The sequence below is a fragment of the Elgaria multicarinata genome, chromosome 8, assembly GCF_023053635.1.
Source record: "Elgaria multicarinata webbii isolate HBS135686 ecotype San Diego chromosome 8, rElgMul1.1.pri, whole genome shotgun sequence".
Lineage (NCBI taxonomy): Eukaryota > Metazoa > Chordata > Lepidosauria > Squamata > Anguidae > Elgaria > Elgaria multicarinata.
The window spans coordinates 29,680,632-29,706,085 of NC_086178.1; the positions used below are offsets into that span (position 1 = coordinate 29,680,632).

Genomic DNA, 25,454 nt, shown 5'->3' on the forward strand with positions numbered 1-25,454 from the left:
AGCTCATCAGACCAAAGAGATGTTGCTGTCTTTTTCTTGGGTCACTGTGCCATTACATAGGCATAATGTGTTCTCCTTTTAAAAAGAACAATCTTTCAATCCACGAGTTTGTTAAATGGGTGGGGGGAATCTCTTTCAAAATCAAGTTGCTTAAAGTGGTGTTTTGGCATTTAATGCATTGGCTTATAAAAACGTTCTAAAAAGAAATCAATTGTTGCTATGCAACATTGAGAAACATCTTTCAGAATGCTCATTATTATGGTTATTAGTTACCCTGATTTCAGGTGTTAGCTAAATGGGAAACATTTTCACCCTGAGAGTAGCTTCCAATGATGTCAATACCATCAGTCAATATTTATTTCAGTCCTTTTTGTCAAAGAGCCTGTTGACGCTGAGAATTCGTAAACCCCTTCCTGACCTATGTACTCAGGACATAATAAACACTTATGACACACTTCAGTAGCGATGAGGTACACTTCTTTATTCGCATGGAGATGATGCCAAGGTAGGAAAAACTCCATTGTCCTGATTCAGTAGGAAGAAGTATGCGCACCCCTAAGAACATAGAAACGTAGGAACCTGCCTTATACTGAGGAAGACCAATAGTCCATCTAGCCCAGTATTGTCAACACTGACTGGCAGTGGCTCTTCAAGGTCTCAAGCAGGCCTTTTTCCAGCCCAACCTGGAGATGACAAGGAAGGCTGTATATGAGGTCTGGTCCCCATTCTGCAAACCTTTTAGGTGCACACGGGATTTTTACTCCTCTGGAGTAATTGCGCAAGGTTTTGTTGTTGGATCGGGTGCCTCCCGATTAGGAGAGGCTATGTGTGAAGTTTTGTCCCAATTCTATAAAGCCACAAGATTTTATAGACCACCCCTTTTTGGTGCACTCAGGATTTTCATTCCTTGGTGAGTAGTCACGTGGGGGTTTGATGTTGGTTTGGGTGTCTCCTGTCTGCAAACTTCCAGTGTTTGAGAGTAGAAATTCACTCAGTATTCACTCAGTATTTTAACACTTAATTTTTTACTTAAATTATACTGTTTTAACTCTGTATTTTAACCTTATATCAATTTTGCTGCGTGGTTTTATCCTGGTTGTGCTTTTTATATTGTATTTTGTATTTGTGTTTTTTAACTTGTTGGTTGTTTTATGATGTTTTTAATTTTTGTGAACCGCCCAGAGAGCTTCGGCTATTGGGCGGTATAAAAATGTAATAAATAAATAAATAAATAAATAAATAAAATAGAAACAGCGCCACCGCATGGGTGGGAGGACTGCAGCAAGATAGGGGGTGGGGGATGAGTCAAATTACACATGGTATCTTAATAAGCTATTCATGGTATCTTATTAAACCATTTGTGTGGTAGGGGATCATGGATTATTTTTTAAAAAAATCTACAGAGCATAGTTTATTAACCCATCATGGCTATCATGACATCCAAACGCAGCCATTGAGTAACTGCGGGTCAAAGTCTGGACAGCGAATTACCCACATAAAGTACGTGGGAGGAACAAAAGGAGTCAGAGCTGTCTCAGAATGAAGTTTTATTGAGGAGGTGCATTAAATGGCAATTTCATAGTTAACTATGAAGGTTGTCACAAAAAAAGGAAGCGGGAGAGAGGGAGATGAGGAGTGAGGTGACTGCCAGACACCCAGGCTTCACACGGTGATTGCTTCAGTTTCAAGGGAAACAGAGGGGAGAAGCTGCAGTAGGAATTGAAAGACTGACAAGAAGGATAGCGAGAGAGACAGACAGACAGACAGACAGCATTTGTGGGAATGCTTCGTATCATGGTAAATCCCAAAGAAATGTATAAAGTGGAGACTTCCCTTGGCCTATCAAGGCGTTACCAAGTGCAGTCCTCCTGCACTCCCACTTCCAGAGGACTGAACCTGGTAACACCTTGATAGGCCAAGGGAGGTCTCCACTTTATACATTTCTTTGGGATTTACCATGATACGAAGCATCCCCACAAACTGCCCCTCCCCGGGTCTGGACACAGCAAGAAAAAGAGTACTCAAAGCTGGGGTCCCAGAATAAGTCATGCTAAGCTTTTAACAGCAAGACCCTTTTCTGGAATCCCCTAGAATTAGGAATGCAGAGGTGCACAGAGGCTCCAAACATTTCGTTAGGCAAGAACTTTGTTCTTGCTTAACAAAGGAGAGAAGTCTAGGCTGTAGTGGGATTAAAAGTACTTCTTAAGAAGGAAACTCACCATCTTGGGGCTCTCCATAGCCAAGCAATACGTGATACTATGCTTTGATTTGCATTTTGTGAACCGCCCAGAGAGCTCCGGCTATTGGGCGGTATAGAAATGTAATAAATAAATAAATAAATAAATAAATAAGGAACTGGAAGAAGGTCAGCCATTGACAGCTTCAGGAGGTCCCACACTAATGTATAGAGAAGCCTTCCCCAACTTGGTGTCCTCCAGACATTTTGGACTACAACTCCCAGCGCTCCTGACCACTGATCAAGCTGGCTAATGGCAGTTGAAAGCCGAATCATAGAATCATCTGGAGAGCACCGAGTTGGGGAAGGCTAGTTCAGAGGGTGTGGACACGCCTTTGTCCATTTCAATAGAGGGTTTTGGTGGGAAACTTCCAAGTATACCTTGTCCTAGTTCGTTAGACAAAATGTAGTCTTCTCAGCAAAGGTGTTCTGAGGGAATACACAAAATGCTCATAGAATGATGAACAATTTTAGTTATGTTTTGCTCCCTGAGATGCTGGTACTTTTACTCTAAATAAAGAACCATTTTGTAGTAATGTGTAGTGCTGGTTGTTGTTTTTAAGTGCTGTCCTGATTTTACTTGCTTTTATTATGTATTTTTTGTAATAAATGAACAAATGATATTCTTTTGTGAAGTAATATTAACTTTGGATGAAGAATGCTAAACTCCAGAAGAACAGAAGCTGTTAGGAAATGGATGTCAGTCGCGTTTGCTTGACAACTGACTGAAGTTAAAGTAAACAGATAAACATGGTGATGACTGGAAATCCAATATTACCTTTTCTTGCCAGTTCTTTTCGTTCAGCACCTTCTGCCTTAATGTTTCCTGCAGCTGCTCTGTCCTGTTCTGATGGGAAATCAGCACAGACTCCCTAAACAGGACAAATATTCATGAATATTCTGTGCAAAGTGAGTATGAAAACAGCTCTAGATCATGCATTTTGCTTCCATCTTGTCATTCAGCTAGTTTAATTTTTCTTCTTTACTCTAATGCACTATGGTCAGTGGTCATGTTAGACTCTAACCTTGAGAGACTGTTTACATCAGGGGTGTAAATATTAATACCTTAAAGACAGAAACATTTACTAGTATTCAATGCAAAATATTACTGAGATCACTTTCTGTGCGCTTTTCTACATGAGGCTTTTAACCCACCACTTTACCAAGGCTTCTGCTTCCAGATTCTTTGTGGGATTAAGATTAGCTTCTTTGCACGTTGTTTTTTTTACCCAGGGTTTTTCTTTCTCTGCCTTTCTATATGTTCCATTATATGGCCACTAGGTGGTGGTGTAGTATAGTGGAATTGCAGAACTCTGCTAAGGTTTCATGCTACCAATCATGGATATACCTGACATTCCTTGTTAGTGGGGGAAATGCTAAAATGATTCCAAAGAACAGGAGAGGTCCTGGAGAATGGTGACATTGTCTAAAGCATCCACAAACTCCCATGAATGAGGAATCATGAGCGCACAATAAATGCATCATGTAGAAAGGCTCTAATTTATTTCTTAAAATTAGAGCCTAATGAGTTGTAACACATTTGTCTGAGAACTGATATACACAATCCACGTCAATGTGTGATATCCATCATTCTGCACATTCCAAAGGGTAGACATGTGAATGCTCTGGCATGTGTGGAAATTCTTGCCACTGGAAGTGTTGCCACTGCATCAACATACAAGGTGGCATCAGGCGAGCCACTATCTCTCAGCCTCTGCAATACCTGATTTACAACATGGGAAAAATACTACTGACCTACCTTACGAGGTTATTGTAATTTGTTGTATGATTACTGAAACAATGCAAGGTGCTTTGAACAGTTTTTTTTTAATGTATCGTAAATATTCTCACGGAATACTGATTGCTGGAGAGAGGGGTACTCAAGCTCTGCTTGTGGACTTTCCAGGGTTGAGCAAAATTGGCCTTCCAAATGTCTCCACCCTATTTGGGGTGGGGATTTAGATATATAGTTTCTGGAGGAGGAATACTTATGCCTGGAACACTCTTCCAGAACATTTGCGAACTACAAGTTCAATCGCAGTTTTTAAAGCTCAGCTAAAAACTTTTTTTTCCTAAAGCTTTTAAAACTTGATTTTGATCTGACTTTTATACTGTTAGTTTTACTCTACCCTGTGTCTGTTTGGTGCATTCTCTTCCCCTTCTTATTGTTTTATTGTGATTTTATTAGAATGTAAGCCTATGCGGCAGGGTTTCGCTATTTTATTGTTTTACTCTGTACAGCACCATGTACACTGATGGTGCTATATAAATAATAATAATAATAATAATAATAATAATAATAATAATAATATAGGGCGGTGTGTATGTGTGCTGAAATACAAAATCCTCAGAAAATTCTTGTCCAAGTAATTTTGGCTCAGTTTACTGAAATGTGGAAGGGAGTGCATTTCACTTAATATTTTCTGTGCTAAAATTCTCCAAAAGTTTGAGGGGAGCTCAAAAAAGTAAATGCTCAGAAAATTTATCAGAAACCTCTTTTCTGAGAAATTTTAGCCCACCTTTAAATACAGCTTAGCTACTGTGGGGAACAAAATGTTGAACGACATAGACCATGGGTCTGATTCAGCATGGCTCTTATATTCTAAATGTTATTGAGACGTCAAGATGTAGATTGATCCATAGTGTATCAAGGTCCATTTGTATGTGTCTCTGATCATCTAATTATAAGGCTTTGGCACTGCCCTAAATAGCAATGTGGCTTAGAGTGTTCACAGAGACTATAGGCTAAACTTGAGTGTCTCTTTCGGTCTTGCCATTTTGGACACATTTGTACCTTGTGACAATCCCAGTAAGATCCATTCTGAGACTGTGCAGGAGTTTTCAGTCATGTGGAGAAGGAAGAATGTACTGTAGGTGCCCAATGTGCAAGTCGTCAGTTGTGTGGTTACTATGTCCACAAAGTACAAACCATGTTATCAAATTGAGTCCACTATAGCTGGCTACCACACACTGATTGACTTCATGTGATTCAGCCCTGATTTCAGTATCCTCATAGTTCTTTATTCGTTCTCCTTTTTGGGTACAGAAGTCAAGCAAGTGCTAACATGCCCTGTCCCAACTAGTTCAAAGCAGGTAATAGCTTGGGTACAATTTTTATCCCATGTTACATTCTCTCAGGTGCAGCTTGTCATACTGGGAAGTATGAAATGTTTCTGTTAACTGGGGTTGGAATTGGGATTGTCCTGTGACCTGCAAAGATTTCTGGGTGTGTTTCTGGAAGAGATTTTCCTTGACTTAAAGGAAGCTGGCAAGGTTTGAGAACACTTGGTCTAATTATGATCTAGTATAGTTTAGTATAATAAATCGTCTACAAAAAATACGCAAAGTAAGAGACTTTGCATTGGTTCCTTAAAACACAGAAATGCTCTGCAGGGTTCCAGTCTATTCAGAGAGCTTCATGCAAGAAGGATTGGTCATCTTTTCAATGTTGAGGGAAAGGACTATAAAAAGAATAAGGCAGTTCCTGCTCACAGGAAGGACTATGCATGAACTGGAGTCCTCAGCTGAAACTGCTGGGATGCGATATGTATGCTGACAGATCTGGAATGTAATCCATTCCCATCTATTCCTGTTAAATATCTTATCAGAGGCAATACTCATAAAATATTAGGAAGGGGAAAAACAAATTCATGAGGGAAATGAAAAGTCCAGGCAGAAAAGTCCATTTCAGTTCCAAGCAGAGAAAAATATACAAGCTTTCCTCAGAAAAGAATAGTCATATGATTAATCATAGGATTAAAAAAATACTTCCTGGCTTTCTATGTGATTTGTGGCAGGATCAGCAGAGGCCTATATTTGCCAGCACCTAAAGGAGGCTGCTGTTGAACAGGGAGAAGTTTAGCAAAAGCAGTTTTTACCTGCAGTTGCTAAATCCTTCAATACCACAAAGGAACATGAGCCTATTAATTCAGACCAGAGCTGCCAACATTTCATCTGTACTTTAACTTGCATGTGTCAACATTTTTCATCACCTGGTGAGGGGATTTACATGAAACAAATCTATCTGAAGGAGTCCAGCAAGTGTGTTTCTTGACTCAAGTGGTGTGAATCAAGTGGAACTAATTTTTCCGAAGTCTTCAACAAACAGCACATTGCAGCCACCACTTGACAAGCTGCAAAAATCAAGTTTGTCCAGTCACTAATGACTGTCAAATCCATTAATTGTTGGTTCTTTTATATCCACCATGTGTGTGTTTTTCCAAGTTAAACCACTTATGTGTGTCTGTGGCAGGATGTCTGTGTGTGTCAGATTGGAGCCCTGGCACTGAGGAAAGAGGTTAATCCTTTTCCTAATCAAAATACCCTGTCCCCGAAAGCTGCTATTTGTCCCACAGGGGAAGATGTACATGTATCATATGGGTACCTGTATTTTTCCCTCTGAGGGTCAAATGTGGGCCCCAATTTTAGAATGGGGAAAGGCCCAGGTTAACTTCCTCTCCCCCAGTACTGCAATTTCATCTGTCCTCCAGTTTTTGGAGCTGCTTTTAAATTAAAAAACAAACAAACCAAACAGTGGGAGATCTGTTCACCTATCTCCAAATATCTTGTCTTGACCTAAATCTCATCTTCCTTCTAAGGTAAACTAGACTGTGAATCCCCTTGGTAGGCCCTTGTTGAATAGAAAAGTGGTATTAGTGAGGTTCCTATATTAAATACATTGGAAATGACCTTTAACTGGGCCACAATCTGAAAACCCTATCAAACTATAGGTGCTTTGAACCTTTGGGGAGCCTATCCAAAATCCATTAAGAGCTATGAAAACTTGTTGTTTCTTTAATTGCCAATGGATGTTGAATCAGTCCTTATTTAATATGTGACATATGTAACCACAGCAACCTGAAGAACTGGAAAATAATTTAATTTAGTTGAATTATCTGCCACCACTATTGGCCAATTCCAACATTAACAGTTTTTCTCCAGAGAATATACGTAGAGAAATAAGGCGGGGGTGGTGGTGGGTGGATCTAAATGGATAGTGTTCCAATCAATACAGATTGCATAGATTAAGGTATTAAGGATGCTGAAACTTTCTGGATGTACAACACTGCACCCATCATTCAGGAAAACTCCAAACAGCTTCAGAGATAAACCTTCCACTCTGGGCTCCTTGGAGGAAGAGTGAGATAAAAATAGAATGGCTAGATCATCTCGATGCAAAATACTAGAACCCTGGTCATCACATGAAGCTAATTGGTGGGAGATTCAGGACAAATGAAATGAAGTACTTCTGGCTACTAGCCCTGATGGTTGTGTGCTATCTCTAGTATTCGAGGCAGAAGCCTGTGTGCACCAGTTGCTGGGGAACATGGGTGGGAGGGTGCTGTTCCACCATGTCCTGCTTTGTTGGTCCCTGGTCGACAGCTGGTTGGCCACTGTGTGAACAGAGTGCTGGACTAGATGGACCCACGGTCTGATCCAGCAGGGCTCTTTTTATGTTGTTATGTGGCAGCTTCAATGGAGCTCCCACACGCATAACAGCTTCCCCATTCACTGCCATGTCAGGGACAGCTCTACAAGCCTTCCCCGTTGCATCCAGACATCTGCCCCACCTTGCCCAGAGAGCTTCAGCTATGGGGCGGTATATAAATGTAATAATAATAATAATAATAATAATAATAATAGATTGGGGGCAATCACTTCAGAACAGACAGCTTAAAAAAACACCTCCCACCCACCAAGCTATCATTCTGCACAATCATTTTAATGACTGTTATTGGTTTGCAGCCTTAAGAAAATGAAAACATAACTGACACCATTGAGCATGCTGGATTCTGTGGTGCCATTTGTTTGCAAACGTTACTTGAAGATATACCACTTACCAGAAAGGTCCAGCAAACTTCCCTCGTAAGATAGCATGTTTAGAAAAATATACAGGGCACAATTTTACTAGTTTACACTATTTTTGTTTAAAAAGAAAAAAAAGCGAGAAAGATGAATATGACTGTAATATATACATGATAGTCACAACTGAAAGGGATGCACCGTAGCTGAGAATCGATAGTGTGATGGCTGTGTGCTGTTGACTAAGGCCACAGCTAGACCTGAGGTTTATCCTGGGATCATCCAGGGTTCACCCCTGCCTGAGCACTGGATCCCCTGTGTGTCACCTAGATGAACAGGTTTGACCCCTGGCCGATCCGGGGATGAACCTTAGGTCTAGCTATGGCCTAAGACATCTCAGTTACATGCACAGTTACAAGATGGGGGATGCTTGGCTCAGCAATACTACAAGCGAGAAGGATCTTGGAATTGTTGTAGATCATAAGCTCAATATGAGCCAACAGTGTGATGTGGCTACAAAAAAAGCAAATGCTATTTTGCGATGCATTAATAGAAGTATAGCTTCCAAATCGCACGAGGCCCTGGTTAGGCCTCATCTTTAGTATTACGTCCAGTTCTGGGCACCACACTTCAAGAAGGATGCAGACAAGCTGGAGTGTGTTCAGAGGAGGGCAACCAGGATGATCAGGGGTCTGGAAACAAAGCCCTATGAAGAGAGACTGAAAGAACTGGGCATGTTTAGCCTGGAGAAGAGAAGATTGAGGGGAGACATGATAGCACTCTTCAAATACTTGAAAGGTTGGGCCAGGATCCCTTCTCGATCCTCCCAGAGTGCAGGACACGGAATAATAGGCTCAAGTTCCAGAAAGCCAGATTCCAGCTGGACATCAGGAAAAACTTCCTGACTATTAGAGCAGTATGACAATGGAACCAATTAACTAGGGAGGTCGTGGGCTCTCCCACACTAGAGGCATTCAAGAGGCAGCTGGACAACCATCTCTCAAGTATGCTTTAGGGTGGATTCCTGCACTGAGCAAGGGGTTGGACTCAATGGCTCTTTGATTCTATGATTCTAGGAAATCTCATGTTAGCCTTAAGCTCACATGGAAATCTATGGTAGCAGTAATATGGGGACAGTAATATTGGCCCACCTTTCAGGTTTGTCAGCACTGATTAGGGAGGTGGGCTGGAGGACATTAAATGGCCATGGATGCTGAGCAGCATCCTAGTTTATGCGGGGGCTCCTATCATTACAGGCAGATGGTCCAGGGAGGCAGGGGCAGTACAGGCCTCCCTCTCTTCCCAGTGGCATCAGCTTGTAAGGATGTGAGCCCTCCCTCCCCATAGATGGCTGCTAAGGGGTGGGCAGAAGCCATTCTTGTCCTCTGCTCCACTTCACCAGCCACTGCAGTGGGTTGTTGTACAGAGACTAACAAGGTAACAGATGTGAAGCACTTTGAAAATTTAAAGTACTATACCTAGGTGAAGTATTTGTGTGACTACTCTCGATTCAGAGGCCTCAGCTAGACCTACCAGGTCTAGCGCGACGGAGGTGTGAGGATCTCACAATATTTTTATCATGAGATCTCCCCCTCTGTTTACACGTGGCGCGTGACAAACTCGGAGGGAGAGGATGCTGCGTTTTGTCTTTTTGTTTTGTTAAAGAAGAAGAGTGCACGAACTCTCGTGCGCAAAAGGTAAGTTTTTTAAATTTTAAATATTTTTTCCCGCTCCCCCCACCCCCGAGCGGCTCCCAGCTCCTCACAAGTAACTGCGAGGAGCCGGGACAAAACGCAATGCCCGCACACACGTTTCATGGTCTCGGGATCAGCCCAAGACCATGGAAAAAGCAGGCTCAAAGGCTAGGGCGAGATCCCAGGGCAAGGGAGGGATCATCTCTTCCTGCTCCCGGGATCCCCTGTGCGTCATGTGGGCGCACAGGGACGATCCCAGGGATCGCCCCGGGATACCACCCCGTCTAGCTATGGCCAACGAAAATCAGCTCTACTTGAGTTCCACTGAATACAAATGTGATTTGTAAATTGTTAGCTAACCTCTCCTGTTGATTTTAATGGGAATGAAGTATGATTAGCCTCCACTGGCTTTGGGGGCATTATTTCTATTGTAGACCCTATCCATTTAAGGTTGCAATCCTAACCACACTTCATAAAGAGTAAACCCCACTGAGTTCAAGGAGATGACTCTTGAGTAAACATGTTAAAGCTTGTACTAAAAATTATCATCGTTCTTCTGATTTAAAATATTCTTTCACTGCACAGCCATACCTTGCCCTCTGCAATTATTTCTTTGGGTGTGGAGAACTGCAAAGAATCAAATTGTAGGGGACTTTTAGTTTTATGACATTCTCAGAAAGAGAATCTAGGCAGAACATCCTGTCCTGTAATGCCACACGTGACAAGTCATTTCTGATTACCTTTCTTGCTTAAGTGTTACCACTTCTTCCTCCCGCTGTTTGAGAAGGCTCTTAATTGTTTCCAGTTCACTCTCCAAATGGTCGGTTTGTTTTTTAAGATCCCCTTCTTTCCTCTCTTTCTCAACTGCTTCTTCCTGTAAACGCCGGCATGTTTGTTGGCAGGCAAGCAAAGATTGCTCTCGTTCTGTCAGAGTATGAGTAAACCTAAAAGTAAAAAAATAAAAGAGAGACCAAAAGTCAGAACTGAAACATTCAGTATATATAAAGATGTATTTTTACAGGGCTGTTACAGTAAATGTGAACATTATGCAAAGAACGTTTCTGTAGTAAACCAGAATACAGACGAAGTGTATGAAAGGTAACAGGAATGAGACTTGGTAACATCATCATCACCATGTGAACATTATAAAAATAATGTTTCTGTAGTAAACCAGTATACAGATGAAATGTATGAAAGGTAACAGGAATGAGTCTTGGTACCGTCATCACTACTACTACTACTACTACTAGGCAAATCCCATGTCACCGTGGGGACTAGTAGTCTGAGAATGATTGGATAAAAGTATATTTGCCTGTTCCCTTGCGACTTGAACAACTTTACACTTTTAAAATAAAGATACTACAAATAAACCAGCAAAGGAGAAAACAAAACAAATAAATAAATGCTCATTTTAAAAAGATTGTTTACTATTTCTTGAAGTTTGAGGTTGAAAACATATGATGTAAGATTTTTCTCACTCTTGTGTCCTTTCAGTAATTTCTCCGCCCCTTCTCTTATTCCTACTCTAACTATTGTCAACTGACTGTTCTTCAGGCCCTTTCTCAAAATTCTGTGCCTGCCCTTTCATTGGCCCAGCACTCCAAGAGCTCACAGGAATAAGCATTATTACATGTGCATACACACACTGGCCGTGTTCAGAAGACACCTTAAACCTCCTCCCTTCCCAAGCTGCCAAAAGCTCGAACTCTGAACATTTTTGAAGTTTCAAAATTTTCTGCACAGCTACACTGTTAAACTTCAGTTTAAAACAAAAATGAACAAAACTGGTCTAGTAGATCTCGAGTAATAAGCCTTATACGCTATCGTCTTCTTATATAAGATTGTCAATAATAATAATAATAATAATAATAATAATAATAATAATAATAATATACTTTAAACTATGTAAGTGCTTTACTCAAACTAGAGAAGAAAAGACAGACCTTGCTGCCCACTGGCTCACAATTTAAAAGAGAAAGAAATTAGAGAGTTTAACACAAATTGGTACAGGAATAGAGGAGATGGAGAGGATGTGGCAATTAAAAAAACAGAAAAATCATCTGCCTCGGGCATTTTATAATGGAAAGGCAGGATATAAATGCAACAATAAATAAATAAATAAAGATACATCATAAAAGCAGGGCAACTGAGATAATGAAAAATGCTATGGGGCTCCACAAAATAATTATTTAAACAGAACAATTTGATACTCCCTATTTCAGCGCAGTATTTGCATTTGCATACAGTTGTAAACTATTGTGACTCATACCGAGATTCAGATCTTTCAATTTCAGACACCAATTTTTGGAGTTCACTCCGACGGTCCTCAACTTCTTTTGACTTCTTTCTAGAATACAACATTTTGAATAATAAATCCCCCTCTTTTAAAAAATTGACAGAACCTTTCTCATGCCATGGTCTTCATTTGCTAACTTGTTAATGTTGTCTAGCAGAGTTTCTATTTCATCCTAGTGCAAAATGAAGGGCACTAGACAGGACTCCTGTATCTTTAATGGTTGTATTGAAAAGGGAATTTCAGCAGGTGTCATTTATATGCATGCAACACCTGGTGAAATTCCCTCTTCATCACAACAGTTAAAGCTGCAGGAGCTATAGTAGAGTGACCAGATACAAAAGAGGGCAGGGTTCCTGTCCTTCTTTTCATTTGGTCACCCTACATACTAGAGGCCTTCAAGATGCAGCTGGACAGCCATATTTCAGATATGCTTTAAGGTGGATTCCTGCATTCAGCAGGTGGTTGGACTCGATGGCCTTATAGGCCCCAACCAACTCTACTATTCTATGGTTCTATGATTCCTGAACATATATGACAAGAGTGGGAGGAAGAATCTCTTATTTGCCTGGAATGATTTAAATAAGGATGTCTCAGAATACCTAATTGTTGGACTCCCATGTCACAAAATCCATAACCAGAGGTGGTATCCTTTCTGATAGGTGAGCTGAATGAGGGCTGAATGATTTATCCTCCCATCCAGAAAGAGAGAGCTGCCATATCACAACACGAGCAAACCCAGAATTTGTAGAACTTTGTGGGGCTTCTATTGTTTCACTGATCTACAGTTTAGATTTTGTACATATCAAGGCAAAACTCTAGTTTACAAAACTTCTAAGTTTACTGCAGGAGTACTACATTAACATGCCCCCCCATCCCAATTATTGATGTTGATTAGGTATGCAGATACATCAAGCAAAGGCCGAAAAGCAGTGTAAGGATGACTTAAACTAGCAGAGTAAGAAGATTATTAAACACATTGTTTTTGGAATGAAGCTAACCTCTTGCTGGAAGACTGGAAGAAAACACAGTGAAGCTGAAAACAGAGTAGTTTTTATTTTATTTTATTTATTTATTTACAACATTTGTATACCGCTTCACATCCAGACACATTTCGGAGTGGTGAACAAATAGGATGTAAATAAAAGCACCATATTATCATAATTATTACTTTTAAAATGAAACAGAGTTGTGATAAAACTGTAGTCGGTGGCTCAAGGAAGGCTTCCTGAAATAACAATGTTTTCAGGAATAGTAGAACCATAAACATGGCCTGGTAGCAAATAGACAGCCAGTGCAGTTCCTTCAGCAAAGGAGTTGCTGAATTTTAATGTATCAAATGCATACAAGAACACTACAGACAAGTAAATTAAATGAAACCAAAATAGGACTACTTGCTTCAGGCAGCACTATGAGGGTGGAAAAAGATGAAGGTCGGAATTGATGTCCTAATGGTGCAGCAAGATGATTGATTTTATTTATTTATTACATTTTTATATTGCCCAATAGCCGAGGATCTCCATGCAGTGCACAATTAAAACCGTAAAATACAACAAGCATGCGAATAAATTTAAAACTTTAAAAGTTAAAGAAACCTATATAAAATCAAACAAGTTATAGTCCAGGGAAAGCCTTTGTGAACAGGTACGTTTTCAGGAGGCGTTTAAAGGACGTTACATTTTCCACCTTCCAAACCGCATGAAGGAGATTTTTCCAGATGGTGGGTGCCGCTACAGAGAAGGCCCACCATCGAGATTCTTCATGGTGACGTTCCGTTTGTTTTGAAAGTGTTGACCCTAGCTGGGGGTGAGGTTATGCCATCTGGGCTCTGGTTCAGGCAGCCAGCAAAATATCTTGGGACGGCACTACAGAGCTATACTTTTTACAGGAACAGGTGGAAGCCTATTGGCTCTTTGTATCACCTGACCCTTGCCAAGCTGATACATCCAATTCCACCCTATGGCTTTCTTCAAGCCTTTGTATCCTTTCCTCAACAGGGAAAAAAGCAGGTCCGGTGAGCAATTTTCAGCAGGGAATAGCCTGAGAACAAAGTGTTAAGACGCCCCTCTCAGTCCCTAATCTCCAGTCAAGATTTCAGCTATCCTTAGGGGCAATAAAATAAATGAACATTGGGCAACAGTTACATACAACTGTATCTAACATACTATTTGGTCCCTGGGGTTGTCAAATTATTTACTTTGGTGCTGTAGTGGTATACTTTGGTATAAATGTGTAGCCAATTATATAGTCTGTTGATGGATTTTTATATAAAGTCATAGCTTCAAAAAGCCTTTCTATTTGTTCCATTTCTTCTCATCTCTGAAGTCAAAAATAATTAGTCAACTGTCCAATGATTTTATCTACCTAATTACTGTCAAATAACTGCTACATGAAAGTAAACACAATTGTTGAAAAATGCAGGACGACCTTTAAAGTCTAAAGAATTTCTTTTGAAATTTGTCTAGTCAATGCTTTCTATAACTGGCTGTCACAGCAATTTATGTAATTGCTGAATTCAAGTATTCAGTTCAAAAGAATGGTTTATAGCCGTTACATGTGGCATGTAAAAATGATGTCTTGACTTAATAGCATTATGTGTTAACATAACCAGTAGGCATTCCTTTGAAATTTATAGATTATTATTTTTTTTGGTAACATGACTCAAATATTCAAGATTATAGCTGTAAATCCATAGAATATAATAGAGATGTCACAGATCTCAATTCCATCTGAAAATCACTAATTATAGACCAAAAGCACCTTATTCTTAGTAGGGATGTGCTCCGCTTCTCCTCGGACCGGAGAAGCAGGAGCTAATTGGCCTGATCCGCCTTGCCCAGAGGCGGAGGAGAAGCGAGTTAGGGGCCTGGAGGAGCATGGCGAAGAGAAGCAACCATAAGAGGAGCGCTCCTCTTTTTGCGGAGCGATCCGCCCACCATTTTGGATTTTTTTGCCCATAGGATTGCATTGTGGAAAAGATTATCGAATAACTTTTTTGTTTTTAAAGCTATCTTTCTGAAATTTCGTGTGCTTAGAGAGTCGTGGCAGGGGGTCATTTTGAGCCTACTCTCAGCACTGTGTGGTGCGGTTTGCTTGAAGTGCTGAGAGGCAGATTCAACTCCCAGTCATGATCACCTGATGAAGCATCCTCCAATCCCAAAGTTGGAGGAGGGGATAGGCAAAACGGGATACTTAGTAACTTGGGATACTGGGAAACTACTCTTTCTTCGTCTGAACGGACTTTTCCCAGTGTTTTTTAAAACAGTAGTCCCACCAAATGCACAAACACAACCTGAAATCATATACTACGCAAATAAATAACAGACAGGAAACACAGCACTGCTACCCACCCTAACCTTAGTGAACAATTTAATAGATGTGGTGCAAGGGGATGAGGTCCCCTAGGGCATGTGGACATGCCCAGTGCACACACACTGTGTCTTGCCCTTGGAGGGTAATCAGAGCCCTCCAAAGAGTAACCAGTGGAGACTAATGCCTGTCATGAGTTGAAGTGACAGGTAGCTTCTTAAAGACTGGTACTTACTTAGGGCCAGTCAAAAATTGGCATATCCCCCTCCCCCTGGGCACGTCCACTTTCCTCTTACTGGTAAAAGACAGACATAGCCTTTTTTAAAAAAAATTCTTCTTGTTGTTTATTCAGCAACACTGTTGCTTTTAATTCCACCCCTCCTTTATTTATTTATTTATTTATTTATTTATTTATTTATTTATTCCATTTAATACACCCCATAGCCCAAGCTCTCCTGGTTTTTCCTCTTCAGTGAAGTCAGGCAGGCTTTCATTGTGGTTCAACTCCTTATTGTTGTTGTTATTATTATTATTGCTATTACTATTAATTAGTACTGCTATTATTAACGTTACTATTGTTGTTGTTGTTTAATAATGGCTGTGATCACAGTGCAGTCAATCAGCTCTGAAGCAAGGATCACAAAGCTTTACTCTTATCCTCCTAGCCTCCTAGTAGTTATGGGATGCAAAAGAAAAGGCATCTCTCTGTGCTGCTCCCGCCTCACAGGGATGGTTTGCATTACTGGCTTTGAAACAATCCTTGGCTAACTTCCTTGTGCCCCAGGAAATGTCTGCTGCCTGCCTGCCTGCCTGCCTGCCTTCCCCCCAGGGTGCTGCTGTGGTGGGGCATCTGCCGAGACTGACTCCCCCATAGATCTATGGCATATCTCTGCCTGCCTCTCTGCCCGCCTGGTGCCTGGGAGATGCGCTTTGTGGTTCGTGCCCAGCAGCCTCCGGCATGCTTGCTCCCAATCCTCCTCCTCTGTGCCCGCCTCAATGTGTTACTGCTGGCTTAGAAAGAAACAAGCCATCCTTGCCGTACTTCCTTGTGCCCCCAGAAATGTCTGCTGCCTGCCTGCCTTCCCTCCTCCCCTGCCCACCTCGCAGGGATGGTTTGTGTGTGTCTTGCTTTGACTCAGGGGATAAGTCATTCCTGCGCTCACTTAGACTTTTGGAAGTTCCAAATCAATTTTTCAAGTGTGGAAGAAGATTCATGTTTAGGTTTATCTACTCCCCAATTCATGGCATGTTGGGATTTCCTTTGAAATGGCCCCATTGAGCTGTCTGCAGCTTTAAATCCCTGAGATACTGGGGTGTCCGATTTTCAAAAATTCCCCAAAAATCAGGGGAGGCTTGGATTGGCTTGAGGCTTGGCATGCATGGCATGCATGAGGTGTCACGGTGCCTAATTTGAGGTTTCTAATGTGAAAATTGACAGAGATATTGAAAGGGGTGTGAATTGGGGTTAGGGGTGATGCGTTAGAGGTTAAAGCCCCCCCCAAAAATCAGGGGATGATGGAATTTGCTTGAAACTTGCCATGAATGTGGATGTGCCTGCTTCCAAGTTTTTAGCTGTCAAAATGTCGGAGAAAAGCCCATGTCTGAAAATGGGGTGTCCGATTTTCAAAAATTCCCCCAAAATCAGGGGAGGCTTGGATTGGCTTGAGGCTTGGCATGCATGTGTATACATGTATAAGCTATCATGGTACCGAGTTTGAGGTTTCTAACGTTAACATAAAAAAAGTTGTAGGCTTTTTTGGATTTCAATGCAAGCCTATGGGGGGGGAGCTTCGCAGTGAACCGGAGCGGACTATAGGCAGAGCGGAGCGGACCCGATCCAAAAGTTGCGGATCTGGAAGAGAAGCGGATCAGGGGGTCCGTGCACACCCCTAATTCTTAGTACTAGATCTGAAACTAGCAAGTGTAATGTTTCCTGTATTTCAGAATTGTGTCATTTTGTTACTCAAGTGAGCTGCTTTAGTAGAACTATTTCAGAAACCTTGCTGTTATCCATTTGTCATGGTGAGTAACCATTCTTTCTGGCAACCAGCTTATTCCATACATTCTTGAAACTTCTATTTGCCATAAAATTGGACATATGGGACATGTGGATAGAGGGAAACACCTCCCCCTAATAGTGTGTGTGTGTGTGTGGAATGGGACATTTTCTGTAATGGAATGCTACAGCTTTCTCCAAAGCTGTATTGAAGGTCATGCTTGGGCATGGAATGAGTCACAAGAACAGAGAGAGACATACAAAATATGTATGAATAAGTGCACCATTAGGTAGGTAAATTAAAGAGCTTCCTTATTATTCAAACATCTCGTAGGAGATTAAAACTCTCCATGCCAGATAATAAACTGGAAGGAAATATAAAGCACATAAAGAACTGAGTAGTTAAGGAAATCAAGTTTAATCAATATACAAAGGATTCTAGTGTGACAGGCATCAAGGGGCCTGCTCCATGGCCACAGCCCATTGGTGGCACCACATCACTTCCTCCCTAGCTGGGTTTACTCCGGGCCAGACTGGTTTTGCTGCAGAGCCACTGGAGATATGAGTGCAGTTGTGACTGAATCACCCTGGACTCCACCAATGCCATGCAACTTCCACTGTGGGGTTCCCTCCCCCTTGGTAGCTGCTCAGCAGCTGAGTTTTACATTCCACCCCACATCATCAGCCTCTGTTGGCTTGCACACTTTCTCCCTGACTCCTCTCACTATGGGAAGAAGTCAATGACTGCACCTGGAGACGCTGCATGTGATCCATCTTGCAGGTAGAAATCAGGAGACACTGGTGGAAGATGAGCTTTGGAAAATGAAGGAGTCATGCCAGAATAATCATAGAATCATAGAATAGCAGAGTTGAAAGGGGCCTACAAGGCCATCGATTCCAACCCTTTGCTCAATGCAGGAATCCACCCTAAAGCGTCCCTGACAGATGCTTGTCAGTAATATTTCAACGTACTGCTTGGTTTTAAAGCTTTGAAATATGGAGGACTCTAAATTGAGCAAATATTTGGGAATATATTAATCTATCCTTTTTAAATTGGATTTGGCTTTACTACCGTTGTAGATGAAATGATAGGGATGGCTGGAACTTCAGATTTATTTATTTATTTCATTTCTATACCGCCCAATAGCCGAAGCTCTCCGATTGGAGGACTCTCACAGCACAATCCTACGCGTGCCTACTGGAAAGTAAGTTCCACAAAGTTCAATGGGCCTTACTCCCAAATAATCATGCTTAAGATTGCAGCCTCAGCCTCCTTTAGGACTTCCAGAAGTTGGCAGATATGTTTTACAAGTGAGTGATGTGCAGCGTGACATCTTAAACTTCGGCAATGTATGTTCTCAGTGAAATTTAAACTCAGTATGCAATCATTTACTGTAGCAACCACAAAATATTGAATATGTAGTGCTGTTTTCCCCCCCAGAAAGGCAGGAATGAAAACAGGCAAGTAGCGCAACAATTCAAATGACGCTAGAACTGGAAACTCAGCGACATTTCTCATCATTATAACATTACTTCACCTATTAATAACTCTACTTTATATTTACATTTAAACTGAAACAGGATACATTATTTTGCTAAATAAGAGCCAGTATATCAACATCTAAAAATTACATTTGGAAGCTCATTACTGTATATTTATGTACAAGTATTCACGGTGCTTTTCATTTACATTACCGTTAAAATATTTAGAATGCTTAGCAACAGTGTATTTTCTAGTTCTAATATAAAAATGTGAAAGCAGGAATTGCAATGCACAATGTCATAAAAAAACTTGAGTGTGTGTGTTCGTATATATAGAACATGGATGTTCATACAGACACAGAGGACACTCTGCGAAAAGAATAATTATGATTATCCTTTGAGATGACAGTGCAAGTACACTACTCCTGAATGTAAAGTTATTATTTTTTTAACTAGGGCCAGATCAACATCAAGCAGGATATAGCACTATGAAAGTGGTATAAAAGCGGTATATGGTATGTGTCACAGGGCCCCAACAGTTGTCAGTGCTCTTCAATACTGCCATAAAGCAGTAGTGTAGCTCCTGCCTCTTATATACTGCTTTCATAGTGCAATATGATATATGCTTGATATAGATCTGGCCTAAAACCAAAAAAATAAAATCAGCCCAGGCAGTATAAAAAGAAGCTCACTCCTGCATTTGTTATGTTTAAAAGTTCACCTCCTACAATATGGGCAGAAAGCAGAAATATTATTAACAATAAACGTTGCCAATCCTGACTGGGACCGAATGGCCTGCCAGAGGAGATTTGTCAACTTAACACTCTTTCCGAGTTCAAGACAGTCATAAAGACTAATCTCTTTTGGCAGGCAGATGAATTTTAAACCTAAGAATTTTAAGATGTCCTGATTGTTATTTTAATATTGTCTTGGTTTTATATGCTCTATTAATTAATTTTATTATTTGATTTATATTGTATTGTTATACTAATGTTGTTATACTAATGTTCCCTGCCTTGATCCAAAGAGAGGTGGGTAAGAAATATATTATTATTATTATTAATTATTATTATTATTATTATTATTATTATTATTATTATTATTATTGAAAGAACTGTACTTCAATGATAAAGCCGATGCAAAAGTTCCCAAAATTTCTGCTATCTCCAGGTAAGGCTGGGAATATCCCTTGTCTGAAACCCTTGAGAGCCACTGCCAGCTAGCATAGACAGGGCAGATCTAGATGGACCAATGCTCAGACACATTCAGTAAAAGGCAGCTTCCTATGGTCCTCCGAGGCCTGCGCTCATGCACAAAGCCTGTCCATGTGTTGATGGGGAAGCAGGCTGCCAATTTCTCTCTCTGGCGCCAGTCCCTTGTGCTGCATGGAATGCTACCCTGGAGGAATCCGGGTTGGGGGTGGAGCTTGATGAGCTTTCATCAGCTCAGCTCCCTGGACTTTGGATTGTCTTCTGCTAGCTGGCCTGCAGTGAGTCTGGCCAGCTAGCGAATTTCCATTATTTTTTTAATTTGTGCACATTACGACTGCAATTTGTGCAAAATTGTGTAATTCACGCAAGTTGCGCAAATTACACAAACTGCAGCTGCAATCTGCACAAATTACGCAAATTGCCAAGATAAAATGAATACAGCCGAGACGAAGGGGGGGGGGAATGCAAAAAGTCCTCAAAGTTTGGGGAAAACTTGTGGGACAGATTTCCCAGTGATGGACAGAGTTCCCTGCTTTTTGCAAACAGGTGTTGCAGGAAGTTAGCTACACTGAAAACAACCTACACCTGGACTAAAGTCCAGAACCACTAACTTTAATAAGTACAGTGGTGATTGTAGACAGGTTACTAGATCAGATGGATCCAGTCATAGGATCTCTGACCCCACAGGATTATTTTTATGAGGGTTCCAGTGGATTTTCTACTTCAACCCATTCTGACAATAGCCGTTCCTGAACCATCCTTGCAGGCTTTTAAGAAGGCCTTAAAAACATTTTATTTTACTGTGGCCTTCTCATGATGAGTACTGTTTTGCTGCTATTGTCATTGTTTCTTGATGATTTTCTCAGAAGATTTTATTGTTTTAATTGCTCTTTTATTGTGTTTGGTTTTATGGCTTTTAATGTTTTAAATTGTTTTTTTAAATGTAATTCATTGTTGCAAGCGGCTTTGTGAGGGCTTCTGCCCTGAAAGATGGCCAAGAAATGTTTTAAATAAATAAATAAATAAATAAATATTCACCACCCCGTCTTGTAACGCCTCCTCCAGCTAATACCTATTTGATACCCACTCGCTCCTCTTCCTGTGCTCAGCAGCAAGCCTTCTTCACGCAGGGTAAGGACTCGGCCTCTTCTGCACCTGCCGTTTGTGCGCATCCTGAATCAGCCAAGCCTTCGTCCTGTCACGCTGCTTTCTCAGCCCAGGCTTTGTGGCAGCCTTTCCTGTGCTTCTTATTCAAAATGCACGGTCTCTGCCTTGCCTTTGGGTTTGTGCAGGTGTTTTCCACTTAGCAGCCGAGCTGCTCTGGCCCCTCCGCCAGCCCTACTCAGTCTCTGACTTTGCAGGATTTCCTGTTTTCTTTGGTGGTGCATGTGCTCACCCCCACCCCACCCCGCTGCTGGATATTACACTTTGGAGGAGGGGGGGCTGTGTGCAGCTGTTCTTTATCACTCCAGCGCCAGGAACGTTGTACTCAAAAGCTGGAAAAACAATAGGGCTTTTGCCCTGGATCTTGTCATACCATTATATATTCGTTATGCTTCAGCCGTTGCCTTTACCTATTTTTTCCTTTGGCGTAAAGTGTTTTGAGTGTTCTCTCCAAAGCCGGAGTGCTGGGTTGGGTTTTGCAGGATACTGTCAAACAGTGTGTTGCAGTGGTTAGAACGCTGAGCTAGGAGATCCAACTTCACATTCACATTTGGCCATGAAGCTCACTGGATGATTTGGGGCCAGCCACTATTTCTCAGTCTAATCAATATCACAGAGTTGTTATAAAGATAAAATGGGTGAGTGGAGGAGCTCCATCTATGTCACCCTGAGCTTCCTCCTTGGGTAGGGGAGATGAATGAATACATTTTTTGAAAAAACAAGCAGCGCCTGAATTGTTTGAATTGAGGAACTGAACTGCTCCAAATCTCATAGAAGGGGGAGCTGTTGAGGATCCTGTTTTCAAATGAAAGGGGCGTGCTCATAATCTCCCCACCACCACCACCACATTGCTGTTGTTTACTTCCCTGCAGCCCCATTTCTCCAGGCAATTTCTCCCCATTGGGGCTTGGATAGCAGGTATGACCCTGGCTGGGGGGAAAATACCCACATAGATGGGGCTGCAGAGAAATATATCAGTGAAGAGTTCACCTTCTCACCTGCATGTACCTTTGCTTTTAACATTAACATTCACTCACATCTTTCTAGGCCGTTCCGTGTTTAAACAGAAAGGACTGCTACTGTCACATCTATATTGGCATCTCTCAGCTACACCTCACTAAGGAAAAGGGGGAAAATGCATCTCTAGTCTTTCACAGTAAAAGTTAAAGCTACCGGCACCTGTTTCTTCCCCATCTCTTCTCCTGTTCTTTCTTAATATCACTTCTCTTGTTAGCTCATTGTTTCCACAGAAAACACTACTGCATGCAGCTACACCATAATTGCTATTCGTGATTAAAAAAAAAAAAGTATAGGAGAAATCTGGCCTTTGTCCTATGGGTGGCGTTTAATCTGAGCCCTGTCCTACTTGAGAGTCACATAATACTTAGCCCAAGGAGATTTGCTGAGAGATGGTAGTTCACAAATCCATTTCACAGCATTCTCTTAATTACGGGAATTCATGAGGTTATATCTCTGGCTACAGATTGGAGACGTGGCCAATCACTGGAGGACGCATTACGCATCATTCCTTATGGCTACTATAAAGACAGGTCTGAGGATACACTCTTTTTCCGATATGACCTGGCCATTCGACAAATAGGGCTGCTGTCCATTATGCAGACGGAGGGGCTGTGAGGGAGCAGGGAAAGCCCTGAGTTACTTGCTTTGCGTTTCCTTCCATCTGCCTCATACAGCTCTATTCCAGGCCTTGTGACATCAGAAGACCTGCATACTCAAGAGTACTAAGAACAACCCAAATACTTTCCACGCATTATAAATCCTAAAATAAAAATCTGTATTACTTTCTCAATTCGTATTGTAAATTTAATAATGTCATTAAAGCATTTATTTAATCTTGTACTTTAGCACATAATTATAAGGGAATTAGGCAGAAAGAACTATACTTGATGTGAATAAAATTAAGTGTCTTACATGAATAGTTCTTTATAGCGGCTCATTTCAGCAGCTGATTCATGGAACTTGAGTTCAATTGCTTCTACTTGTCTCGTTAAATCTGAAACGAGAAATTATTATTATTATTATTATTATTATTATTGATGATGCACATTTCAGTAGACAGACTTTTACAGTGTGATTTATATATTGACAATTATCTTTTATGATTATTTCTCTTGGCTGTTTTAGTAAAAACTGAAGCCTGTTAAATATAAATCTCTTGAGGCTTTACAATATAATGTAAGACAATGTAAATATGCAATACATGTAAGTTATGGTTATTTTTTGCAATAAAAACAACAGCAACAACAACAAAATAACCAAGAAACAAAATGAACTCCAGAAGTTATAGACAGCAATGCTGATTAGGCTTCCAATAATATTTACATGATCACTAGCAAGTAATAAGTACCTTTCAGGGAGAGTGATCCTATGGCTCCTAGGCAGTGTCTGGAGGCTACAGGATAGTTCGGATTCCTGGATCTGAAGTCCCCGCCCTTCACCCTTGCAACCGCTGCCTCTCAGAGGTCACATAAACGACCTTAGAGAGGAGGGAAAGGGGGCGCTTCTGTGGCAGGGAGGGGAAGGGACTGTGGAGGCCCGCTTACGAAGAATCCTCTGTCCTCCCCTAGTCTCCTTCTACCCCGCTCCATAAAGCTCCATAAAGTCAGACAAAAAGCCCGTCTAGCAAAAATGCAGAGCGGGAGAAGCACAGAGGCGAGGATTGGCATGGCGCTCCTGCAGGTCTGCATAAGCTGCCCATCAGTCTCCGAGTTCGGAGGCTGATGGGCATCCCGATAGGATTGCACCCTAAAAGGGTTCTTTTATTATTATTTTGTTTGTTTTGAACTGATTTTAAATTTGCCTATGAAATGCATTTTAAAAATCCTTTTGGATATAAAAGCCAAAGATTTACATTCCATTCTATTCCACCAAAATCAGAAAGTGATTCTTAAATTTCTTCATGCGAGGTTCTTTTCTTAAAGATAAGCCGCCCACCCCGTCAACTGTCACCCTGGCAGCAGCCATTCCATCGGGCTGCAGTGAGGGAGGAAGAGAAGAATGCAGAGCCACCATCAGAGACCAGCAGTGTTGGCTTCTCTTCTCCTTGAACTGTTTTCCATTCCAGCTAGTCATTCTTAAGTACTGAGGCCTGGGCTTGCTTTCCCTCCCTCTTTCTTCCTAATCCCTTTTCCATTTGTGTTATGTCTTTCAGACTGTTAGCCTGAGGGCAGGGACTCTTTGGTTTTGAGTGATATGTAAGTACCTCTGGGAGTCTTTATTGGTTTAAGAACAGGGTAAAAAAAGTTTTTTAAAAATAAAGTAGTACAGATGGCAATACATTCTCACTGGTCTCAAGAAATACACATAACCAGGAATAAATCCAAATATTCTGACAACTGAATATAAAAATATTCAAATAACTAGCTTAGAAAAATGAGAATATTATTAATGTAGTGAGGACCAATTCACACTTTGCTTTTGGCAAGTTTTTTGAAATACGGGAATCACACGAAACCTTACAATTCCTGTACAGAACTCTTTAACAAACAGAATTTGACAGCAGAGGCTGGTGGTTTCGATGTCAGTAGGTCAGTGAATCCGCTCCAGGTTTCAGTCAGAACCAGTCAGAACTCTAATGGAGCTACCCAAGGTGAACCACCAGTTTCCACTGCAATTTGATTATAATTACTCCATTAATTTTGGCAGGCTTTCCCCGCTTTAATCTGAAACAATTCCTACCCTGATGGGCATCACAGACCAAAATTTAACTTCATTGTCATCATTGCCTAACATTTCCAGAGCATAGGAACAGCACTGTACATGGCTGACGTTCATAATCTAAATTAAGACAAAAAGGAAAAGGAAGCTATAGGAAACATAAAATTTGCAAGCTGATGATCAATAGAAGAGAAGAAGTGGCTTACTGAAAACCTTAGTTTGCTTTTAACAAGTACAAGGGCCCATACAGACAAATTATCATGGCAAGTGATGAAGAAAAGAAACAAGTTTCACAGATGCCCCCCACCCCAAGGAATTAATCTGTCAGTTTTTGTTAGGACACAGTGGCTGCAGAATGGCCTGGCTTCCTACTCCCTGCTGGGGCAATATTGAAGCACCTCCGATTCCACATCTCCAAACCCTGCTGTTTCCCCCTCAGTGAAATCATTCAAACTAACTGACTGACTTTTGAACCACAAAAACAACAACAAATACAAAAAGCTCCAATGCCTGGGAAAGCCCCAAAACATAGCCACAGTCATTGGAACATACCTGAGAATTTAACGTTCCAGAAGAGGAGCCATGATAG

General features: G+C 41.1%; 1 protein-coding gene across 1 annotated transcript in view; it reads right to left on the reverse strand.

The window, feature by feature from the left end:
- The window catches only part of LEKR1 (leucine, glutamate and lysine rich 1), an 88,577-nt gene that overhangs the window by 15,225 nt on the left and 47,898 nt on the right, over positions 1-25,454 (reverse strand). The window contains exons 7-11 of the mRNA XM_063131954.1: positions 24,887-24,985; positions 22,707-22,816; positions 12,002-12,079; positions 10,473-10,676; positions 3,015-3,108 (exon numbers count right to left, since the gene is read on the reverse strand). Of these exons, the coding sequence (XP_062988024.1) occupies positions 3,015-3,108; positions 10,473-10,676; positions 12,002-12,079; positions 22,707-22,816; positions 24,887-24,985 (585 nt within the window). The remainder of the gene's footprint in view (positions 1-3,014; positions 3,109-10,472; positions 10,677-12,001; positions 12,080-22,706; positions 22,817-24,886; positions 24,986-25,454) is intronic.